The 26,449-nt window shown below is 39.3% G+C and overlaps 1 protein-coding gene across 2 annotated transcripts in view; it reads right to left on the minus strand.

The window, feature by feature from the left end:
• The window catches only part of LOC121443737 (protein XRP2-like), a 31,014-nt gene extending 5,044 nt beyond the window's left edge, over positions 1–25,970 (minus strand). For both annotated transcript variants that reach the window (XM_041645532.1, XM_041645531.1), the window contains exons 1-3: positions 25,719–25,970; positions 11,881–12,546; positions 9,043–9,157 (exon numbers count right to left, since the gene is read on the minus strand). In XM_041645532.1, the coding sequence (XP_041501466.1) occupies positions 9,043–9,157; positions 11,881–12,546; positions 25,719–25,820 (883 nt within the window). In that variant the 5' untranslated portion in view covers positions 25,821–25,970. The remainder of the gene's footprint in view (positions 1–9,042; positions 9,158–11,880; positions 12,547–25,718) is intronic.
• Positions 25,971–26,449: the final 479 nt, after the last annotated feature.

The raw sequence follows: 26,449 nt of genomic DNA on the forward strand, positions 1-26,449 counted from the left end.
TTTAATGTAGTTCTGAGACCTGGACAAAGCACAAGAATGAGATAGATCTCATTATATTTGGCACTGAAATAACTGGAGGGTTGAAATTTAATACAGAAACAAACAGGAAAGGCAAGTACTAAAACAGTCAACTGTACCCTCACACAGACCTAGTGAACAAGCTAAACTAGGAGTTTACAGCACATAGTATCTATAGATTATGATAAGTACTGAGTCAAAGAAGAGGCAACTGTTTACATTTTCTTACTCTTGGCAAAAAGGCTCTGTGGAAAATGTGGCTGATAAGAAGAGGAAAGAGAGGGTCATGTAGTAGCATGGATGCAGGTGAAAATCGTCTCAATGTACCCTTTTATATAACTTGATATTGGAAAGCATGTCAGTATTTCAAAGCCAAAAGTAAATGTGGGGGGAAAAGCAGTTCTAAAAGTTAAAAGCAAACTAAAATAAATGAGTCTATCAAGTTAGTGATATGACCATACAAAGACTTATTCTAAGCAACCTTAGAAGGCAATGCCTTGTCTGTATACCTTCAGTGGTATGTGGCCTAAGTATAAAAATATAGAAGGTGATCGAAAGCCAGTAAGCTAGGCCAAAGTAGGCCTGAGGCAACGAACGCCACCTTGGGCCAGAGCAGGATTGAGGCAACAAATTCCACAGTAGTGAGATGGAACCAGCTACCTAGGCTGTAGTGAACCTGAGGAAGCAAGCTCCATGGGAGCAGGAGCTGTGAGCCAATCCAGTCCTGGGACACTGGTGGACCAGGATTGAACCAGGGTCCTGGTCCAGAGACAGTGAAGTCCACTGGAACAGGTACAGGAGAGTAACTGCTGAGTGAGTGAGCCAGAGTCAGAGACTATTGAGGGTCCAGATGTGAATTTGGGGCCTTCAAGGGAGTATACCTAAGCCAGGACCCCTGTGGGTCTGGACTTGAGTCTAGGACCCCTCAGGAACTAGGCCTGAGCCAGGACCTCTGCCAGTCTGGGTGTGAATCTGGGACCTCCGAGAGGGGAAAGGCAGGAACCAGAGATCTCTGTGGGGCCAGGTGTGAGTCTGGGACCTCAGAGGGAGTAGGCCTGAGCCAGGTCCTCTGTAGGTCCTGGCATTGGTCTGGGACATCGAAGGGAATAGGCAGGAACCTGGAACCTCTGTGGGTCCTAGAGTGAGTCTGGGACCTCTGAGGGAGTAAGCCTCTGCGGTTCTGGGGGCTCCTGAGCCTGGGAGCCCCAAGGCAGTAGATCAGAGCCAGAGGCCTTTGCAGGACCAACTCCATGCCAAGGACCTTTGCAGGAGTGGATCCAGACCAGGGTTTACAGAAATAGATCAAAGCCAGTAACCTAGGCCAAAGTAGGCCTGAGGCAACAAACTCCACCTTGGGCCAAGCAGGATTGAGGCAACAAATTCCACAAGAGTGGGACTGAACCTCTCTTAAGATTGGAGGGTGTGTGTGGGAGGGGGTAAGGGGGAGGGTGTGTGGAGGGAGTGGTAGGGAAGTGGGAGGAGGGGAGGAAGTGGAAATTTGGATTGATATTATTTTTTAAAGTAATAAAAATAATAAAAAATTAACAAAAATACAGAATGAAATATTAACCAAATTAAAAAACAGTAACCTTATTAATTAATTAATTTCAGATAAAATTGATTTTAAAACAGGGAAGATAATCAGAGCTAGATGGCGTTATTATATAAACAAGGGTTTTCCAAAGAAAAATCTATCAATTCTAATGCATATGCAATTAATAGACCTTCAAAGTACACAAGGTGAAGCCTCAATAATTAGAAAAGAGAAATACACAAATCCTCAGTGACACCTGTAGAGGTCAACATTTCTCTCATTAATATATCAAATAAGTAGGCAGAAAATAAAGGAGAGAGATGACTTGCACATTATCAATTAAGTTGGCATAATAGATATTTATATAGCATTTTACCAAGCAACAGATTTTACATTTCTGAGCCACCCAACATGGGGTACTGGGAATTGAACTCTGGTTCTCTGGAAGAGTAGCAAGTGATCCTAATGACATCTCTCTAATCTCCAATTTTTTGTTTTTCTTTTCTTTTTTTTTGAGACAGTATTCTAATACGTAACCCAAGTTGATCTTGAACTAACATATAGCCTATGTTGGCCTGATACTCATGATCATGTCTCAGGAATGTGCCACTATACTGGCTTTAAAAATACTTTTCACTAAATTAAATATTAAGTTACTTTCTCTATAAAGGACCGGATAGAAAGTATTCTAGCCCTTGTGGACTATACATTGCCTGCCATGAAACAAATCTTTGGTTGTAGTTAAAAAAAAAAAAAGAAAACCCAGCAGAATAGACAGAAGAATGAATATGACCATAATCCCATAAAACTTCATTTTGTTTTGTTGGTTTTAGTAGACAGGGTTTCTCTGTAGCTTTGGAGCCTGTCCTGGAATTAGCTCTTGTAGACCAGGCTGGTCCCAAACTCACATAGATCCACTTTCTTCTGCCTCCCGATTAAAGACATGTGCCACTACCACCCAGTCAAAAACTTCATTTTCTAATGCAGGCTGTGGGCTGTATTTTGCCAAATCTTGAGTTGAATAAATATGAAAATACAATGTGTTGAAAGTTGCATGATACAGCTAAAGTCATACGTATAGGGAAAAAATCATTATTAAATATATATGCAGGAGATCCTTATTTGCATACTTGTTAAAATTCTCCTGTAACTACCTCTACACTTAGGTGTGTACTACCCATCAATACTTGAGTCTACTTTTGTAGTTATTCTCAGACATGCTTGTAGTTCATGTTCCTAGCTAAGTGAAGTTAGCATTCTTGTTTTATTCCTCTTATATACGCAAATATCCTTTTCACCATCTGAATTGTGCCTTATTTTTCATATTTCTGAGATCCCTATTGATTGTGGTGTTGACACAGCCCCCAAACTTGGTGTCCACTGTACCTAACTGAGGAAGGCTATTCTGTGCTTCATGAGAACATGTGTGTACATATGCTTCACGCAGGCATGCTGTTAGCTGTAGTTCTTAGAGCAATGTCAAAAATCATACTTAAATCTGTAACTTATGCTCAAACTTTAAGAAACTAGAGAATGAACAAATCATACCTAATGTTAGTGAAAGTAAGGAAGTAATAAATACGAGAACAGAAACCTAATGGAATTGAAAAGAAAATTGAAATGCAAAGCACTTCTTTGAAACTCTCAGTAAAATTAGAAACATCATGTGAAAAGGTACTGAATGTCACTAATCAAGAAAATGCAAATCAAACTCATGATGAGATATCAACTTCACATACATGTTAGGCTATTATCACAAAGGGAAATGCATTGCTGAGGATGTGAAGCAAGAAGAACAAGAACCCTTGTGCATCGCTAGTGGGAATTTAAATTGTTATATATAGTCATTATGATAATACTTCAAAAAAATTAAAAATAGAGCTGCCATATAATCCAGCAATCCCACTTCTGGGTATATATTCAAAAGAAATCAAATCACTACCCAGAAAGAATTCCTACGTTATTGAGGCATTATTCACCCTAACCAAGAAATGGAATCAAATTTAGGGGTCTTGTTGACAACTGGGTGGACAAAAAAAGTATGGTATGGACTACTCTTGGTGGCATATGTCTTTAATCCTAGAACGTGGAGGGCAGAGACAGGCAGATCTCTGTGAGTTCTGGGTCATCCAGGGTTATGTAGTAAAGCCCTATCTCAAAAAAATCTCACTCTCCTCTCTCTCTCTGTATCTCTGTCTCTCTCTTTCTGTCTGTCTCTGTCTGTCTGTCTGTCTCTGTCTGTCTGACTGTCTCTCTCTCTCTCTCTCTCTCTCTCTCACACACACACACACACACACACACACACACACACACACACTCACGTCTATTCTGTCAAAAAAAGATCTTGCCATTTGCAACAACATGGGTGAGCCCAGGGCCGAGAGGCTGGAGAAAGTGCAAGATGCTGGTTACATCATATAAATTTGTGTAGTTATATGATTAGTATGTTGAGGCTGCATATATAGACTGAGCTATCTCCTGTCTAAAATGCATGGGGTTTAATCTACAACACAACCCCCCAACACACATTTAAGATAAGTAAGTTCTTAGGATTTAATATATAGTATGATGGCTATAGTTAGTAATACCATATTGTATACTGGAAAATTGCTGAGACTTTAAATGCTTTTATCACAAAAAACCAATTATGGGCCATTGAGATGACTCAGAGGGTAAAGTTTGCTGCACACCACGGAAAACTGAGTTCAACCCTTAGAATCCAGAGAAGTAACTTAACAGAGTTGTCCCTAACCTCCATAGCTGTGCCACAGAACATGCACCCACAAACATACATATAATAATAATAGATTTTAAACAAAAAATTTGAAGACATAACTGTTTGTTGTAATCATTTATAATATATGGATAGGTCAGGTCACTAGATTATATACTTTAAAATGTAGTATCTGGCAATTATATATAAATAAATCTGAAAAAATTAAAAAAGTTACCAAACAAAATATAAATTTCTAGACTGATGGAAAAATGAGAATAAAAGCCTGACACCCTGCGTTTGATCTGTGGGACCCACATGGTAGAAGAAGAGAATCAGCTCCTACAAGATGTAACCAGCATCTTGCACTTTCTCCAGCCTCTCGGCCCTGACTTCTACCTTTGCCCTGTAACACAAATGTAACCCTACCCTGCCACGATGGAAGGTAAACACAGCAGATGCCATTTCAACTTCACCTCTTCTACAAAATCTATAACCCTTTCTAACCTGAGAAAAGAGCAGATGATCCCCAACACAACAACATTCTTCAGACTAACTGGAGGTGATGAAAAACAAAAGTAGGTTGACAACTGTCACAGCAATTAAAGTCAACGTGGGATCTAGAAATGAATTTTGGACCTGGAACTTGCTGGCAAACATCTGGTGAAATGAGAATCGACTGTACAAGGAAACATTTTACCAATGTCAATTTCTTGCTTTTGACAAATGTGCCTTGGCTACGTTAACATTTGGAGAAGCAGGAAGAAGATATACAGAAGCTCTTGGTACTGTCTTCGCAAAGTTTCTGTAAATTTAAATTATTCTAGAGATTTATTAAAAATAAAAAGCATGAAAATTCAGACTAAACTACCAAACCTGGCATGGCCTACAAAGCACCATTTTGTCCACTACTGCTCATAGCTCATCTACTGTTTTTGTTGAAGAAGATGGGCCTTTCAAACAAAGAAAAACAAGTCTAATTAGTGCCCAAGACCATCTGAGAAGCTACCAAAATGTTGATTCCAAGGACATATAATAAAGACTTCTGAGAGAGTAGTTCGAAATTTATATTTTTAAAAACATCCTACATAGTTTTGAGGATTAGTACGGTTTGGAAGTTCTAGGATAGAAAACAATAGATTCTCTTATTAATAGTCAAATAGTAATATTTATTAACTAAAGAAGATAATTGTGATTAAAGACTATTTAGATTCAGCTATGAATTACAATAAAGGTAAATTTCCAAGAGTAAGCCTATTATTTAAAAAAATGGTTTTCAACTGACAATTATTTCAAAGGACATCAGGCAATGTCTAAAACCATTTTTGTTGTTGTTGCCACAACTGAAGAAATGTGTATCAAGAGGGCAGGAGCCAGAAATGATGTTCAACATTCTATAATGCACACAGCAGCCCTACTCAGGACAATTACCTACCTGAGAATGACTATTGCTTACCTTATTCCACCGTGTTAGAATATTAGCATCAAGTCGGCTTGCTATTCCACATGACCTAATAAACTCACTATTGGGCAGACTAAATTATTTTATCCATTTTAGGTGGTTTTGAGAATAAGATATATAATTTTTTAAAGTTTTTATTTCACTTTTATGTGTTATGGGAGCTTTGCCTGCATAAATGTGTGTGGACCATGTGCATGCAGTGCCTTTGGAGGCCAGAAGAGGGCATTGGATCCATAGGAACTGGAATTACAGCCAGTTGTCAGCCACCACTGAGACCAGAGAACCTGGGTGCTCTGGAGGAGCAGCCAGTGGGTGCTCTGAACTGCTGAGACATTGCTCAACTCCTCCAATGTTCAATTAAAACACACACACACACACACACACACACACACACACACTAGAAATACTGAAAGAACAGCATAAATATCCACCTTACCTTTAACTATAGTCACCAAGAGTCAAAATTTAGCCCCATAGGTTTTTTTAAACAATTATTTGTTTGTATATTTACTTATTTTTATAGATGTAGAGGTGTGGGCACTCATGCCATGGACACACTTATGGAAGTCAGAGGACAACTTGTGGGTATAAGTTCTCTCCTTCTTCCACGTGGGACTGAACTCAAGGTCATCAAGCTTGGTGGCAAGTGCTTTTACTCACTGAGTCATTTTGCTGGCCCCTACATATTATACATTAGTGCACACACATGCTTTATTCTTGTTTTGCTGACACCATGATACTCATAATGCATTTCCTACCTAATCACAATACTATTTCCATACCTAAGGAAATTAAACAACTCCTATCACCTTCAAACTCCTAGCTTAAAAACTGTATCAATCCCATATCAAATCAGGGTTCTCTCTTTGCATTAATTGTTATATCCCTTTAGATTATTTTAATCTAAAAGAGTTCCCTCACCTGAAGAAAGCTAGTTATCTTATAGAACGTCTTGTATTTTGGGCTTGGTTCATTGTTTCTTTGTGGTGTCATGTAACTTTCTTTCCTATCTTGGTTCAGTTAGCAATAGATTGAAAGATTCCCTTTCCCCAGATTTAGAAAAGAAAGGAACAAAGACAGAAGAGGTTGGAGGCAGAAAGAAGGTAAGAGACGCAGCCTATAATCATAAAATCCACCTGCTTTCTTTTTCTTTTCTTTTTTTAAAAATATTTATTTATTTATTATGTATACAATATTCTGTCTGTGTGTGTGCCTGCAGGCCAGAAGAGGGCACCAGACCTCATTACAGATGGTTGTGAGCCACCATGGTTGCTGGGAATTGAACTCATGACCTTTGGAAGAGCAGGCAATGCTCTTAACCACTGAGCCATCTCTCCAGCCCCCTTTTTTTTCTTTTTTTGAGACAGGGTTTTTCTATGTAGCCCTAGCTATCCTAGAACTCGCTCTGTGGACCAGACTGACCTCAAACTCACTGAGATTGGCTTGCCTCTGCCTTCCAATCCTGGGATTAAAGGAGTGTGCCACCATCGCCCCTTCCCTCTTTTTTTGAAATGGTCCTGAACTCCTTATATAGCTGAGAATGTCCTTGAACTCCTAAACTCCTCTTGCCTCTACCTCCCAAGTACAGGGATTACAGGTGTGGAGTACTTTTCCAAAGGTGCATAACAGTTATTAAATTACCTGCACTACTTTTTTTTGAGACAGGGTTTCTTTGTCTTGGACTCGCTCTGTAGACCAGCCTGGCCTTGAACTCACAGAGATTCACCTACCTCTCCCTAACGAGTGCTGAAATTAAAGGCGTGCATCACTGCTGCCCGGCCCCCCTGCATTATTCTTTGTAAGGTTTATTTGGTGATAGAAATGGAACCCAGGTCCTCATGCTATTCAAGCACTCTTACTACTCTGACCCCAACCCCCATTAGTCAATGGTCAAACTGCCCCCAAATTTTTCCAATGCAAACTCCTTCAAGCTGATTCTTTTGACCCGACATGAGTGCTTCAATCTTTAAGTACTTCCTGTAGACATGTTTTTTTCAATTAATTAATTATTTTATTTTACTTATTTTTATTTTATGTGAATTGGTGTATTACCAAGGGATGTCAGGTGCCCTGGAACTGGAATATTAGACAGCTGTAAGCTACCATGTGGATTCTGGGAATCAAACCTGGGTCCTCTGGAAGAACAGTCAGTGTTCTTAACCAGTGAGCCATCTCTCTAGCCCCAGAATCTCTTGTTTTTTTAAGACTTGATTGTATGACATTATTTCCTGAAATTCTGGTAACATCTGCTCATTGGTTTTAGTTCTGCTTTTTCCAGAAACAAAACATTTTACTACTTCCATGTGAAATGTTGTATTATTGAAAGACAGGTACTGTTTAGGTTGAAGCAATTCTATAAGACTTCTTTACTAATATTATACAAATATATAAACCCAATTCAGGCTACTGAATTCAATACTAACTCTTACACTTTAGGATATCCATTAGACTTATTGCTTAATTCCATTCCTAGAAGTTGATGAGAGTTTTAAGGTTCATTTCCAAGATTTTATTTGAATGTTCCTATGTCAAAATATATTCTGAGGTAGACTCAAGCACTGGATTGAATAAGTCATTGCCACTACCACAATAACTAAGAAAAAGATATGAAATTTTATGCTAACACTTAACAGCCCAATTACATAGAGCATTATTGCTTAAAATTATCGTAATAGTCCTTCTATGCTTTTTTCATACAGTTTTAGAGTTCATTATATTTTATTTATACATAAAGAACACACATACAGATGTGCCCTGTCTGTAGAGTATACCCAATTAGCATTCCATATTGCTATTCATACTGGCTTGGAGCCTTAAGCAAACAATGTCCCTACTCCCAACAGAAAGATAGTACTTTGGCCTCCAGAGTCAATATGCCTTTAAGAAAATATAGGCAAGCATCATCTTTTCAGCGGGGCAGGCAGATTCTAGCTCCTCTCTTTCGCACATTTCTTCACTATCTGAAACTTATTGCTGGTATTCACTTGCTAGGGAAAATTATAATTTTCACAAAAAGTTAATTATATGAAAACAGAAAATTAGTGACTATAATTCTTCTTTTTCAGTAGAGCCAACGCATATCCTTATTATGTAACAGTACAAAGGTAAAATAGTAATAAAATGACAACTAAAATAATACAGAAATGTGACCATTTAAGTACTAAGAGAAAGAACAGGAGAAAAGTGAGTTCTACAGTGCTTCTTGGGTTTTGGGGAAAACCGAACAAAAGAGAAAGCGAAGGCAACATGAAAGAAATGTTAAGAGAGTCAAAAAAGAAAATAACCAAAAAAGTACCCCAGTCACCCAGAAAATACCTTTGTTTAGAAGAAGAAAAAAGTCAGATGCCTTTTCTCGGAAAACCCTTTGAGCATCTTCAGCTTTCATTGACACTTCCTTTGTCTGCACTAGGAGAAACCCTTTACCAACCATCTGTGGAGAATAAAACTTCATTCAGATTGGAAAATGAACTTTTGGGATAAAAACAAGGTTTTGTTATTTGAACATTTTTCCATATATAATGCAACCCAGCATTCTGATTTTTGTTTTAGTTCTGAGTAATTCAGACTCCGCTGTCACTACTTTACAACTACTAACCAGAAGCTTAATTTGATGATACAGAAAATGTTCAATGAAAATTACCATAGTTCACTACAATTAACATAATTTGTTAAATATAATAAAGATGTTAAAATAAAACAGAAAAATACCATGTAATGTTAATTTTAAAAGCCATCACATCAATTTGTATAGTATATTGCAAGAATGATTGACCACACATAGGGGACCATTTGAAGTTTTCTGAATATTATACATATATACATACAAAATACATTTAACCTCTCATGAGATGGGTACCACCACCATCTTCCTTGTAGGGATGAGACAATTAAGATGTGACATGGTTAAGAACTTGCCCAAGGTCTATAAATTAACAGAGCTTTGATTTTAATTTAAGTTAATGAGATGGTGGATTAAAGAATTATTTTTCAGGATGGTGGCTTGTAGATGGAGGCTATTTGTTCATTTTCTGGCCACCCAGACCCAAAATAATCACAAAGAAACTATGTTAATTGCAATACTGTTTGGTCAATAACTTATGTGTGTTTCTAGCTAGCTCTTACATCTTAAAGTAATCCACTTCTATTGTTCTGTGTATTACCACGAGGTTGTGGTCTACTTCCTATATAAGAAAACAATTTCTTTGTGAAAACAATATAAAATGTGATTTTATAATGTTCCTCAGCAAATCAGAGTTGGTAACTGCATCTCCCAGTCTAAGCTGTCCTAATATAGCTGTGCTATGAAAATACTTAACTTTTATTTTTTTCAGAACTAGTTTCTTTGCTAACTCAAGTATAATTTAAATAGTATATAACCTGTCAACATAACATTTAGGTCTTTCCCTTTTCTTAGCATTAGCTTTCTTTCAGCACTGGGACAGCACAAGAGCTTTATGTTTAAGGGTTAATATACAGGAAGAGTATCAGCCTGCATGTATGAATCACAGCTCTGATGTTTACCAGCTAGCTGAGTGACTTTTGCCAAGTTATTTACCCTGTCTGTAGGTCACAGAGTTGTTTTGAACACTGAGTTAATTCATGTAACTCTCTTTACAAGTACCCGACTGGTAAAAAGTATGTAAGAGTAAGTTACTATTATTATTAGTGTAGGATTGTTATTTTTGCATTCCAGAAGGACATTTAAAGAACATCACTCTTCTAAGTCATATTCTTGCAAAGGCCATTTCACACATCAGATACCAAAAGTCAAAAGGTTCAGAGCATTGATGACTCACAAATAGACTGTGTTGATGGCTTTTTTTCTTTAAACAAGTTAGAATATCCTAATTATCTAACAAAATGGAGTTTAACTTGAATGATTAATCTTTGAAAATTATATGTAGTAAAAACTCACAGACAAAAGAAACCTCTCCCTCAATGGTGACGGGACAAGAGAAAATAAGGAGCCCAGTGTGGATGACACTGTCAAAACAGGGTCTAAAAGTTGTATTCTTAAACATCATTTCCAACCTCTAAACCAATTAAAACTCCAAAAAAAATTTCCTCATTAGAAAAATCATTAGCAAAGACTATGCTTCAATACGCAGTACTGTTGTGAGCATGTGTGGAAACTGTTTATGATGAAGAATGGAAAATCTTTGAGGCAAAGAAATGTATCTGTATGCCTTAATTTCCAGTATCACCTAGGTTCTATTATTTCTAAGTTGCAACTAATTACAAGGTATTTAAGCAAAGATGTGGAAAACAAACTTGTATCATATAATGAATGAAATATGATAATAGCATAACCTGCATATAACTGATGCTAACAAATGCTTACTAAATTAAATTAGATTTAAAGGTTGCATTGAGAAAGGATTTTGGCCGGGTGATGGTGGCGCACGCCTTTAATCCCAGCACTCGGGAGGCAGAGGCAGGTGGATCTCTGTGAGTTCGAGACCAGCCTGGTCTAGAGAGCTAGTTCCAGGACAGGCTCCAAAGCCACAGAGAAACCCTGTCTCAAAAAACAAACAAGAGAGAGAGAGAGAGAGAGAGAGAGAGAGAGAGAGAGAGAGAGGGAGGAAGGATTTTGTAGACCAAGAGATCTGCTTCTAAGGTAAACTTTGTGGATCCAAGGAATTCGAGGACTATAACTTGAGGGTTGCTAGTATTTCTAATAATTAATTTGTAAATAATTGATGCAGGATTTCACTCTGTATGCTGTGAATACCACTGGTGAATAAAGAAATTGCCTTGGCCTGTTGATAGGGCAGAACTTAAGTAGGCAGGGAAAGCTAAACAGAATGCTGGGAGAAGGAAGGCAGAGTAGAGAAAAGCCATGTAGCTGCCAGAGACAGACACTGGAACTTTACCCAGTAAGCCACAGCCATGTGGTGACATACAGATTAATAGAAATGGGTTAAATTAATATGTAAGAGTTAGCCAATAAGAAGCTAGAGCTAATGGGTCAAACAGTGATTTAAATAATATAGTTTCTGTGTGATTATTTTGGGGCTATGTGGGCAGGAACAAATAAGCGGCCTCCCTCCTACTACAAATAATAACAATAAATAAAACCTAGCAAGTCCTATCTATGTCTATTTCTCTTCTCTCTCTCTCTCTCTCTCTCTCTCTCTCTCTCTCTCTCCTTACCTCATCAATTAATTTTCTGGCATTTGCAGTTGTATAATCATCAGCAAATAATACCACTAGGCATGACTCATCGCTGTCCTTCCGTCTCTGACCCCGGGATATGGGAACAATGCTTCTATTGGCTTCTGTAGAAATTCGTACAGCTTTGAATTCTTCAGTAGTTGGAATAGGAACATAGTCTTGAACCACAGCATTTTCTGGAAGAAGGCTCCAGTTGAGTTCTCCTGACACAGGTGTAAAATCATGAACATGACTCCATATATTATTGAAGATACTGAGCCCTGCATCTTTAAATTGGGCTGCTAATTCAGGGTAGTACCACTGAAAACATCCAAACTTGATATTTGTGGAAGATTCAATAATGGGTTGAGTGGCACAGCACAGAAAGACTTCCAACTTTCTACAGTCCCTCACACGAAATTGTTGGCAAGCTAATGTACACTTGCAATCTCTACAATTTCGGAAAAATACACTGCCTTTCACTGGTCCCAAGAAAAGTATGCAGTTGGTGCAGTCATCAATGGTAATGGTAGCTGAGTGATCAAAAATATAGATGTTACAGTTTTCACAGTCTTGAATGACAAATTGTTGTCCTGCCACTTTTCCAGGTAAGCGACCTACTGTTTCATCCTTCAGTCCACTGAAAATATAATCTTTTGGATCAACCTGCAGGGACAAAGCACAAGACCTTGAGTATTGTTAAGATATTCACCAAAAACATGTAAGTGCCTATGGGATACCAGACACAGTTGTTAATGCTAAAGCTTAAGTTTCCAATTTCATTGACTTTGCAATAAATTAGAAACCAATAAATAAAAGGAATGAGGAAGGAAAGGGGGAAGGAAACCAAAGTTCAAGGACACAATCAGCAAGTGCTTGGATCTTGTTCCAACCATTTCAGTTGTAAACTTTTTTAGGCAACTGGGGATATTCACACATATACACAAAGCCTATAACCTCAAGGACTTCTCTTTTTTTCATTTTCTAAGTGTGATAACAATACTGCTGTTACAGAGAGGTGAACTTGGCAATTTTAATTAATATAAAGTTTATAACCTTGATTAATATATATCTACCTCCCAAGAAATGGATCTGCTCTTTCTGCTATCAAATTTCATGCCTGGGCATGCAAAGCTAAAAGAAAGCCTGTGTGACTATGGTTTGGGTCTGCCTGTGAGTTAACCCAGGTGACATATCATCATTGCTACTATCAACAGTCTTTCAGCTTATTTGGAATCTGTGTGACCACAAAATAGTATGGAGTGCAATGGTAAAGAATATATTTTTAAAAACAATTATTCTAACAGAGTAGCTATGTAAGTCAGACATGAGAGTAGACACTTGCAATCCCAGCATTTGGGAAGCTGAGGCAGGAAGATTACTAGGAATTCAAGTCCAGCCAGGGCTACAGAGCAAGAGTCTGCTGCAAAAATATTGCTAAGAAAGTAAAGCTTATATCCTCTGCATCTATCCTAATCAGAACATACTATTTCAGCTGGAATGCAGCTCAGTATTAAAATGTGTGTTTAGAATGTAAAAGGCCTCCCAACCAAAAAAAAAAAAAAGCCCAGAACCAGATGACTTCAGCACAGAATTCTACCAGAATTTCAAAGAAAAACTCCTCAATACTTCTCAAATTGTTCCACACAATAGAAACAAAAGGAACATTACCAAATTCTTTTTACGAGGCTACAGTTACACTGATACCCAAACCACACAAAGATGTGATTAAGAAAGAGAATTACAGACCAGTCTCCTTCATGAACATTGTGCAAAAATACTCATAACACACTGGCAAACTGAATCCAAGACACATCAGAAAAAACATCCACTATGATCATGTAGGCATCATCCCAGAGATGCAGGGATGGTTCAACATACAAAAATCCATCAACGTAATCCACCACATAAACTGAAAGAAAAAAAACCACATGGTCATCTCATTAGATGTTTAAAGGCCTTTGACAAAATCCAACACCCTTCATGATAAAGGTCTTGTAGATATCAGGGATACAAGGAACGTATATAAACATAATAAAAAGCAAATACAGCAAGCCGACAGCCAACATCAAGTTAAATGGAGAAAAACTCAAAGTGACTTCTCTGAAATTAGGAACAAGACCAGGCTGTTCACTCTTTTATTCATTATATCTATTCAATATGGTACTCACGGTTCTAGCTATTGCAATAAGGCAACAAAAGGAGATCAAGGGATACAAATTGGAAAAGAGGAAGTCAAACTCTCACTATTTGCAGATGATATGATAGTATACATAAGTGACCCCAAAAATTCTATGAGGGAACTCCTAGGGCTGATAAACACCTTCAGTAATGTGGCAGGTTACAAAATCAACTCAAAAGAATCAGTAGCCCTCCTATATACAATTGATAAAGGGGCTGAGAAAGAAATCAGAGAAATATCACACTTTATAATAGCCACAAATAACATAAAATATCTTGGAGTAACACTAACCAAAGAAGTGAAAGACTTGTACAAAGAACTTTAAGTCTTTGAAGAAAGAAACTGAAGAAGATATCAGAAAATGGAAAGATCTCCCGTGCTCTTGGATAGGTAGGATCAACATCATAAAAATGGCAATCTTACCAAAAGCAATCTATAGATTCAATGCAATCCCCATCAAAATCCCAGCACAATTCTTTAAAAAAAAAAAGATTTATTTGTTTATTATGTATACAACTTCTGCCTCCATGCATTCCAGAAGAAGGCACCAGATCTCATTATAGATGGCTGTGAGCCACCATGTGGATGCTGGGAATTGAACACAAGACCTCTGGAAGAGCAGCCAGTGCTCTTAACCGCTAAGCCATTTCTCCAACCCCCCGCACAATTTTTCACAGACCTCAAAAGAACAACACTCAACTTTATATGGAAAAACAAAAACAAAAAAAAGAGGAATTGCCCAAACATTCCTGTACAAGAAAGGAACATCTGGAAGCATCATCATCCCTTACTCCAAGCTCTATTATAGAGCTAAACTTGGTACTGGCATAAAAACAGACAGGTGGACCAACAGAATCAAATCGAAGACCCTGATATTAATCTACACACCTATGAACAACTGATTGTTGACAAAGAAGCCAAAATTGTACAATGGGAAAAGAAAGCATCTTCAACCAATGGCGCTGGCATAACTGGATGTCAACTTGTAGAAGAATGCAAATAGATCTATATCTATCCCCATGAACAAAACTCAAGTCCCAATGGATAAAAGACCTCAATATAAATCCAGCCACATTGACACAGGAGACCACTTCCTAAATATAACACCAGCAGCATAGACACTGAGAGAAACAATAAATAAATGGGACCTCCTGAAACCGAGTAGCTTCTATAAGGCAAAGGATAGGCTGGAGAGATGGCTCAGTGGTTAAGAGTACTGACTGCTCTTCCAGAGGTTCTGAGTTCAATTCCAGCAACCACATGGTGGCTCACAAACATCTGTAATGAGATCTGGCGTCCTCCACTGGCGTGTGGGCATACAGGGAGGCAGAATGTTGTATACATAATAAATAAGTAAATCTTTTAAAAAATTTATTTAAAAAAAGGCAAAGGACATCGTCAATAAGACAAAACGGCAGTCTACTGAATGGGAAAAGATCTTCACCAACCCCACATCAGACAGAGGAGTGATCTCTAAAATATATAAAGAACTCAATAAACTTGACATCAAAATACCAAATAATCCAATTATAAAATGGGGTATAGATCTAAACAGTGGATTTTCAACAGAAGAATCTCAAATGGTCAAAAGACACTTAAGGAAATGTTCAACATCTTAAGTCATCATAGAAATGCAAATCAAAACAACTCTGAGATAGCATCTTTTACCAGTAAGAATGGCTAACATCAAAACCACCAATGATAGCTTATGCTGGAGAGGATATGGAGCAAGGGGAACACGCCTCCATTGCTGGTTGGAGTGCAAACTTGTACAGCCACTTTGGAAATTAGTATGGCGGTTTCTCAGAAAATTGGGAATCAACCTACTTCAGGATCCAGCAATACCACTCTTGGACATATACCCCAAAGATATCATACTACAAGGACATTTGCTCAACTGTGTTCATAGCAGCATTATTTGTATATGCCTGAAGGCCAGAAGAGGGCACCAGACCTCATTACAGATGGTTGTGAGCCACCATGTGGTTGCTGGGAATTGAACTCAAGACCTTTGGAAGAGCAGCCAGTGCTCTTAACGTCTGAGCCATCTCTCCAGCCCCTGCATAGCAGCATTATTTGTAATAGCCAGATCCTAGAAATAACCTAGATGCCCTTCAACTGAAGAATGGAAAAAGTAAATGTGGTACATTTACACAACGGAGTACTACACAGCAGTAAAAAAAAAAAGACATCTTGAAATTTGCTTGCAAATGAATGGAACTAGAAAAAACCATCCTGAGTGAGGTAACCCAGACCCAGAAAAAAAAACACAGTATGTACTCACTCATACGTGGATATTAGACGTAAAGAAACAAAAAAACTAGCCTATAGTCCACAACCCCAGAGAAGCTAGGTAACAAGGAGAATCCTAAGAGAAACATAAATGGATCCCCTGGGGAAATAGACAAGATCTCCTGAGAAAATTGAGAGCGTGGTGGCGGTGGAAAGGGAAGAGGAGGGGAGAAGGGGCGGGGGGAAGGAGATCATGAGGGAATGTGATGCTCAAGAAGGGGGAAGGACAGGGAGGGAGAGCAAGGAAGCCGTTATGGGGCTAGTGAGGAACATGGCACTAGGGAAATTACCAGTAATCCATAAAGACCCTAAGCAACAGAGGAGAGGGTGCCTGAACTGGCCTCACCCTGTAATCAGATTGATGACTATTTTAATTGTCACCATAGAACCTTCATCCAGCAACTGCTGAAGCAGATGCAGAGATCCACAGTGAAGCACTGGGCTGAGCTCCCAAAATTCAGTGGAAGAGAGGGAGGAGTGAGAATATGAGCAAAGGAGTCAAGATCATGATGGGGACACCCACAGAGACAGCTGACCTGAGCTAATGGGAGCTCGTCAACTCTGTATTGACAGAGGGGGAACTTTTATAGGACTAATCTAGGCCCTCTGAATGTGGGTGACAGTTGTGCAGCTGGGGCAGTCTGTGCGTCATTGGCAGTGGGACCAGGATTTATCCCTAGTGCTTGAACGGGCTTTTTGGAACCCATTCTCTTTGGAGGGACACCTTGCTCAGCCTAGATATAGTGGGGGAGAGCCTTGGTCCTGTCTCAAAATGAAGTGACAGACTTTGCTGACTCCCTATGGGAAGCCTCACTCTGAGGAATGGATGGGGGCTAGGGCTGAGGGAAAGGTGGAAGGAGCAGGAGGAGGGGAGGGAGTGGAAACTGGGATTGGTATGTAAAATGAGAAAAGACTGTCTTAAAAATAAATAAATTTAAATAAAAAATAAAGATGCATACTATTTCAGCTTTCTGGTGCTTTGCTTTTCCTGGTGCTTTAATTTTTAAAACTTCCACTTCTTAAAAAACATTTTAAATTGAAAATCTTTACCCCACTACAAAATGATATTTAGGTGTAAATTTAGGCCTAAAATATGTCACATTATTTTTTTTTAATTTTAACTGTGCTGTCAAAATATAGTCAGAGGCTAGACATATAATTCAGTGATGGAGTGTGGTTAACAGGCCTGAGTCTCAGAGTCTGATCTGCAGCACATAACCCCAACACACAGACACACACACACTAGACACACACACACAAGAGGCAGGGGGAGGGAGGAGGAAAAGAAGGGAGTGTGTTAATAAAAGGCCAGTCTGACAGTTTAAAACAACAGCTGAAATGTATTACTTTTTAGTTTATTGAAACTATTTTACTATTTTAACTGTTTATAAATATAACTATTTCATGCAAAACTATACACTAGAAACAGGTTCCTTTATATACATTACACATATTGTTTACTTACAAAGTAACTTGTTAGCATGTTAATTGTTATTAAACTAGCTTAAAGTGAGTTATTCCATCATACACAATATTATATTTATCCAAGTTTACATAATATTCTAGGATGAGCACTGGTCTATAGCATGAAGCAATAAGAGCTACTCATTTTCCAGCCTCAATTTTGTCACCTATGAACAACATGATCTTCAAAAAGTCACTTTACCTTTCAGTCACTCAACCAACATTTGAATACCCAAAATTAACTAGACACTCTTTTAGGCACTAAAAGGGAAGTAGTATATGCCTAAATAGACCATTTAAACAACCTGACTATGTAGTGAGAGGTGCTGAGAATAATTTAGAAATACAGAGGAGGGTCACATAGCAGGCAACACAAGACTTACTGTACAAAGCGAGTATGAATAAGTTGGAGTTTATTGGAAATACTGGGAAAGAAAGAGCATTCCAGAAAAAGGTATCATATTGAACATGCTGAAATTCCTTAGTAGATGAAACTAGGGGTCCTGGTATAAAGTGTGGAAGCTATGGACAACAGAAGCTACAGAACAACTTAAACATGCTAAACATACATTCAGAAATATCAATAAGAATGTGGAAATATGAAGTGTGAATCTGAGGGCCTTAGGCAGAAGGGACTGAAGCAGTTAGAGGGGAAAAGAACGATGGGATAAACTGAAAAATGTTGAGGAAAGAGAATCAGCAGATGTGCTGAGGCAGGAAGTTGTCAGTGTGAGGTCAGCTAGGGCTAAACAATGAGACCCCACCAAAACTAACCAACCAAACAAAAGACAAAACTATCTAGGAGAAGAGGCTGAGGCACTGCTCAGTTGTTGAGCACTCACCTAACGTTCACAAGGCCCTTGGTTGTATCCCTAGGACTTCCAAAGGAAGCCAACTAAAATAGAAAATTAAATCTAAGGAATATTTTCTAACACTACTACTCTCGATTACTTATAGGTAAAGAAGATCCTCAAATTAAAATCTAGACATACAGGATTGGGGGGTTGCATGCACACTCACGCGCATATGAAATAAATAGGCTGTTGCAGGAAAATAGCTCAGATCCAGGCTCTATTAAATAGCAAGAGCCTACCTTGAACAGGAAAAACAAAACAATCCATGTATGAGAACACAAAAGAGCCTCAGGGAAAAAAGAGTTCAATCCCCAGCAGTTAAGTCAAAGTTTATCCAAAAGAGCCTCAGGGAAAAAAGAGTTCAATCCCCAGCAGTTAAGTCAAAGTTTATCACCCCAGCACTGCAGTCAGTGACTGGCACATCCTTGTAGCTCACTGGCCCATGGCCTAGCATCCATGGAGAATTCCAGGGCACCTGTTTCCAAAGAGGGTGCATGTGTGGAGGATGTCTGAGGGATGACACCCAAGGGTGTTCTTTGGCTTCCATAGGCACATGGATGTGTACCCCCCACACGTACAAAAAGTAGATAAAATTAAAAATACAGTTCACCCACACATCTACATATATGTACAAAATAGATAAAACTAGAAATACAGAAGAATTGAACGCATAACAAATAAGCTTCAAGTGCACATCTAATAAGAGTCAAATGACTTTGTATATAAGCACACACACTGCAAGAAATTATAAGTGAAATTAGGGGACCGGAGAGATGGTTTTGTAGTTAAAAGCACTTGTTGCTCCTGAAAAGGAGCCAAATTCGATTCCCAGCACCCACATGGCAGGTCACAGCCATCTATAACTCCAGTTCCAAGGGATCCAATGCCCTCCTTGGGCACCAGACATGCACGTGGTACATAGACACACATGCAAGCAAAACACGTGCACACATAAAAGAAAAACATTTAATTTTTTCTTAAAAATAATGAAGCTGGGTCTGGGCGGCGGTGGCGCATGCCTTTAATCCCAGCACTCAGAAGGCAAAGGCAAGTGGATCTCTGTGAGTTCGAGGCCAGCCTGGTCTACAGAGCGAGTGCCAGGACAGGCTCCAAAGCTACACAGAGTAACCCTGTCTCAAAAAATCAAAAATGAAGGAATAAATGAAGGAAGGGAGGGAGGGAGGGAAGAAGGAAGCTGGGTGTGGTGGCAGCACACACCTAGAACCTCAGCACTTGGGAGGCTCATGCAGATCTGAGTTCAGATCCCCAGAATTCATATAAAGCCAGATATGTGGAATCCTGAAACAAGAGACAGCAATAGGAGAGTTCCTGGAAGCTCACAGGCTGACCAGCCTGGCCTGTGCAGCATCAAAACCAAAAGGCACTGTCTCAAATGAGGTGGAAAGCCAGGGCTGACACTCAAGGTTGTCCTCTGATCTTCACAAGCACACCAAGGCAAGTGTGGGTCCACACCATGCTCAAATGCATTAAAACACACACACACACACACACACACACACACCCTAGAGAAACCATTACTAGGAGTTAAGATTTCTTGTTACAAATACCAACATAAGATCTATTGCTAAATTACTGAGCTATTTAGTTTCTTAATAGGATTGAGTGTGCTATGGACTTACATTCATATTGCCCCCATTTTAATGCTATTGAAGACTGAACCCTGGAAATCATATATGCTTGGCAAGTGTTCTCCCACTGAGTTGTATCTCCAGCCTGTCTCCCCAGATTTCTACATGGAAGATCTAGCCTTTAATATCTGGTATTTGGAGGTGGGACCTTTGAGAAGTAACTAGAGGCCTTCATAATGGGGTTACTAATTTTATAAAATGTGGCAAAAGCCAGGCAGTGGTGGCACACACCTTTAATCCCAGCACTTAGGAGGCAGACAGAGGCAAGTGCATCTGTGAGTTCGAGGCCAGCCTGGTCTACAGAGCAAGTGACAGGACAGGCTCCAAAGCTACACAGAAAAATCCTGTCTCAAAAAACCACACACACACACACACACACACACACACACACACACACACACACAAAAGTGGGAAAGGAGCATTCTGAAGCTGGAGAGTATATAGAAGCAAAGTCATATAAAAGGACACAGCAAAAAGATAGCTATCTGAAGCCAAGAAGAGAGATCTCACCAGACAACAAACCTGCCAGCATCTTGATCTTGTGAGTCTCAGGCTCTAGAACTCTGAGAAATAAACTTGTTTAAGACATCCAGAATATGGCAATTTATTATGGCAGCCTGGTATAGTTGGCTCCAAATGAAAAAGCCCTTTTAATCCCTGTATCTGTATCTTTACCAGCACTTTCCTCCATGTGGAGTCAGGGGACATGACTGTGCTTCCCTTCTGATGAATCTTCTAGTCATTAATCCTGTAGGATCGGAATTCCATCCTTAGGAATCTTATGTGACCTTATTTATTTCTTTAGTGGCCCTAACTGCAAATATAAGGGGCCTTAGGCCTTCAACAATGTTTGATTACTACACATTCTATAAGAGCCCCCAGTGCTGAGGTGTTCAATGTAATTTACTCCTCTTAGTCTTTCCCTAGACATTCCATTTTTATGAGTTTATGAAGAGAAATTAATCCTGTAGCTAAAGATGCAATAGCTAACTTTACAATATAAAATTATTTGGATTATTAAACAGTATTCAAAGGACAAATTTAAGATTTGTGTTACTATATTTTCTCAGAAATTTCCAAAAGTTTTTCAAAACAAAAATTAATAGCGAATATGTAGTTTAGAACCATAATAATTTTATAAAAGTTACTAGTTCTTAAAATGTCTAAAATTATAAGCATGGATAAGTTATAATCTAAAGTACTTTAAAGCAAGAGCCTTGATGAAGTGAGCATAGTTTATTTTTATATTTATTACCTATGCTGTCCTCAAACTTGCTATGTAGCAGAAGCTGGATTTAATCTGATTTAGTATCCAATAGTTATTAGGCATTATTTTCCTAACAGAAAATAAGTGAACATTTTATTCCTTTACTAAGAAGCAAGCAAAATTTTCATTACATTTTATTTTCATAGTTAACTTCAGTAATGATATTCTGAGATACAATAATGGAATTTGCTCAATATAATGGAAATCCAGTTTACAAAAGGAAGTCCTTTTTTAAAAAAAAGCTCTTAGCAGATAATTATTTAAGTTTTAATATGCACATTAAACACTTTCTCTTAATATATATGTAATGAAGGGCTGGTGAGATAGCTCAGTCATTAAGAGTACATGCAGAGAACCTGAGTTTCCAACACTCAGGTGAGGTGGTTCATCACTGAAGGAAACTCCAGCTCCAGAGAATCGGATTCTGCCTTCTACAGGCATTGTACTCATGTGTCCAAACCCACACTCAGATACTCACATATACCTATAACTGCAAAATAAAAAAAAACCTTAAAATATGTATGTAATGAAATATTGACATCAGAAAGTTATTTGGGGGAGAAAGATGTACTAGTCTCACTGGGGTCACTGGTCCTTGGACCTCTTCACCGTGGAGGAAGCCCAGACTGCGCATGGAGAGTGCTTGGCCTTCAGTCCCACTTGAGCTCCCTGCCAGCCGGCTTTGGGGCTAAGCCACCCTGAAGGTGATCCTTCAGTCCCTACTCAAGTTGTCACAGTTGATGCCATATAGAGTCAACCCTGCTTAGCCCTACACAAAGGGCAGAGTCATAAACAAAACCAGTATTTACCAGTGTTTGAAGGTATTAAGTTTGGGGCTGGTTTAGTTCACATCGATGGACAACTGAGTTACCTCACATACTTAGAAGATGATGAAAATAGCATCTAGCTTCCTAGCCACTGCAGACACTTTTTAGTAGGTTACCCATCCAACCTCTCTGAAGGTTCTAACATAGACATCGGCTCCTCACAAAGTCACCCCCATCTATTGATGAAAATTCTGGGGATTATGATCTCTCGTAAGTTGTGCTCAAAGTATTATCTCTGGAGATGATCATTACTATCAATGAATGTCTCTTCTTCAGGACAGACCTTCTTCACCTTGCTAAACTGTGCAGAACTCTTATATCTAAGACACCTGAACTGCACAAATTGGTTGCTTTACCCAAAGATGCACAACAGACACTTGAATTTCTAATGATCATGAGACAAATACAAATGTGTTCTTCATACTCAAGTCACAAGTTTCCTACTTAGGCTATCATTTAGAGAACTATTTTTTTAAGGAGTCCAGATCTCAGTCTCATAATGACCACACTTACCCAGAAGGCTGGCCCTGAACTCATAAGCACCTATCCTCCAGAGTTGCTAGGATTATAGGTGTGTTCCACCATGCCTGCCCAAGAAAACTAGTTCTTATTTCTATTATTTAGGAGTTTTAGCATGAGTAACTGGAAATTTAAAACTACTTTTCTATGCCACTCATCTTTATTTTTGCTTCAGTATTTCGTGTTTTAACTCCAAAGGACCAGTAAGCTCTTGGAGGGCAAGAATAATAATTTTGGCTTTTCCTTGGTGTTTGAATACATATACATGGAATAATTTGCTTAGCTAATAAATGCAGCATACAAATAATAATGACAAAAGCATTTCTTTCCTATTTATTTATTTATTTATTTATTTATTTATTTATTTTTTCGAGACAGGGTTTCTCTGTAGTCTTGGAGCCTGTCCTGGAACTAGCTCTTGTAGACCGGGCTGGCCTCGAACTCACAGACATCCGCCTGCCTCTGCCTCCCGAGTGCTGGGATTAAAGGCGTGCGCCGCCACCACCTGGCTCCAAATAATTTAAACAGCGATCTTGCAACCCCAAAATATTTCTTGTCATGTCAATGCAGTAACTATGTAGTAGGCTTTTTCCCCCTTTTTCAAAGTCAGCCGCAATGGAAAATGAATTTCTTCCACTGTTGACTGCAGTATGTAAGTTGCCATGACACTACTTAGTCCCCAAACATTCTTTCTAATTGAGACAATTTCTCCTTGCTTTAATCCCTTACGGCTGACCCAATTACCCAATGCAAAACCCCAAAACCCTGGGGTGCCTTTCAACTCTTATTATGCAACCTAACAAAATTTTAAATACTACTTTTCCAATGGTAAGGAAATTACAGGCAACTCATTTTTAAAAAAGTCTTACAGGCTGAATAATTGCTTGATCTAGCTTTAAACCACATAGACTTAGACTCTATGACATTCTGAATCCTAAAGCACATTCACATGGTGGAGGAGGGGATTTAGATGCTAATATCTACTATGCTCCTTTTTCAGTACTTAGAGAAAGACCACAAAAAAAAAAAAAAGAAATCACAAAACACGTACACATGAAAGATCCCAATTATCAGGGTGTGGTAACACAAGCTTATAATTTCAGTACTCAATAGGCTAAGGTAAGTGAATTGCCGAAAATTCAAGGTCAGCCTGGCTATAGAATGTGTAACAGGCTAGCTAGAGGTACATAACAAATCATCGTCTCTAACCAGAATTGCAATTCCAGCAATCAGGAGATAGAGGCAGGAGGATTAGTCAGTTAGCGAAGGATATCAAAATTACATGAGACCTTGTCTCAAAATATCGTAACATAGTACAACAAAACGAACAGAAGATCCCAGCTAACCAGAACTTTGTCCTACTGCAAAAAATGTAAAGCACACTTTTAGTTTTAGCCTGTGACCTTAAAACAAAAAGTTGAAAAACAAAACAAAAACAACTCTCTGGAGCAGTAAGTTCAAGTTTAAAGAGCATTGTTTAGCTAGGGATGCCACTCAGTGGTAGAATGCTTGCCTAGCATAGTTCAATCTCCAGTACTGGGGAGAAAAAAATTTAAACAGCACTGTTAGAAATCCCAAGGCTATCGAAAATGAATATTTAACAATCCACCAACCAAATAACTTTGATAGGTACAATCTTCTTATAAAACAGAAAATCGACCACTTTCCTACATGACAAAATCTTGCTATAAGAGAAGGGAAACAAAAAGCCACATGGCCCAGGGTTTCAGAATCAAATGCACAAATCTGGGCCTGAGAAGTCCAGCAAAATCTTTGATTTTTTTTAAAGCCAATACTTTGAGAATCTTGTTTATATGAATACCTAAATTATTCTGGGGATTTTAAAAGATGCAGGATGATTTATTATATCAAAGCATTAATAACAGACTTACTATAAAGTATATTTTGGTCAAAGGTGTTGCATTAAGCAATAGTTAACCAACACCCATTTAAAAAAATAAGATCTTTCATTTTGTTTGGGAAACCAAAAGAATAGGCGCCTATCAAACTGTTTTACAAGCAACTATACTAGGCAGAAATGAAGAACTATGTAGAAAGAGGAACCATTGTGAAATGTATGCCTAAGTGAGTGTGTTTTGTGTAAGAATAGGGGACTTTTTCGAAACTTTTTGGGTTTTAGCTATATATAATATAAAAATAAGGGTGTTTTCATTCATATAAAGCAACAATAATAAACTACTTCCTGGTTTATGTTGGTGACTTTCACTTCACACAATAATGTATTCCAAGACTGCCTTAACTTTCATTATTTCTTTCCGGTAAACGGAAAAGGAGAGAGAGCAAAGGTGGACATGAAACAATTCATTTAGTAACTGAGTAACACCAAGAGGTACCAAAAGAGATTTGTCAGGAAGGGCAGACAAAAGAGAAACAGCTCAGGAACACAAGCTGCAGAAAAGATGAGAATCAGTCTGGTGTGTGAAATTCGACCAAACCTCTTTGGCCACTGCTGGTGAAAGGAGCTGATTGGAGATCCAGCACCCTCCGGGCTCTTTACCTCCCCGGAAGTCCATCCTGGGATGGGGAGTCAGGGTACAGAGCCAAGGATGAGGCCCTGAGGGTCTAGCTTGGCAGACCACCAACTCCTTCGAGCCTTTCCCAGCCAGAGCCCAAAGTCCTGCATACCGACTTCAGCTCCCTGAGCGCGCGCGAGAAAGGCAGTTGTGGGCCACCCGCCTCCCTGCCCCGTTTTCGCTTGCTCCTTCGGGACCCTCTGAGGGGCAGTCGGGGAGGACGCAGAGTAGGGAGCCCTCAAAATATCACCTTTTCCCGTTGGTTCCAGCTGTAGAGCTTGGGCTGCTCCTCCTCTCCCTCAGCCTTCGACTCCTTCTCACTCTTCCGTCTCTTAGAGAAGCAGCAGCCCATGGCGCCGGCCAAAGGGTCTCGCTAGTGGATCCCACGCGCTCGGACAACTCCCAGAGGGTGGCGGAAACCCAGGGCGACAGGGCGACTCGGCCAGCAGCTCCTCGGACACCACCCAGGAGTGCAGCCCAGCCGCCCACAACCTTCAGCACTCCCGCCAGGGCCAACACCCTTCTCCTTTTTTCCCCGCCCCTCGGTCGCCTTGACGACCTACCACAGCCAATGAATGGTCAGAAGCCACTGAGCCAATCAAAGCCCCGCAAGCCGCTCTGCACCTATGAGCTCAGACAGAAGGACTCATTCACCAATCCAAGCCTGGCTCCTAACGTCAGCAAACCGGGCTGGCCTGGCCGCTGGGGCGCACTCACAGAGGACCCAACCTCCTGGTCGGTCCTGCCCCGCCCTCAGCCCCTCCTCTCCGGGAACTAGCTCCATGTAGCTGACTGTTAGGCTACATGGAGTTCCCTTCTCCTAATGTGGTGCTCAAGTTTCCAAAGTTTCGAAATTCTAAGCTCTGGAGGGGATGCCTTGTGGAATAGTAGACTTGTTTTATGACATAAATCACGTGAGAAAAAGAATTCTTTTGAAAAAACTATTTACTGGGCTGGAGAGATGGCTCAGCGGTTAAAAGC

This window comes from Microtus oregoni, unplaced genomic scaffold, assembly GCF_018167655.1.
Source record: "Microtus oregoni isolate MIOR12 unplaced genomic scaffold, Mior012 000112F_ref0000385, whole genome shotgun sequence".
NCBI lineage: Eukaryota > Metazoa > Chordata > Mammalia > Rodentia > Cricetidae > Microtus > Microtus oregoni.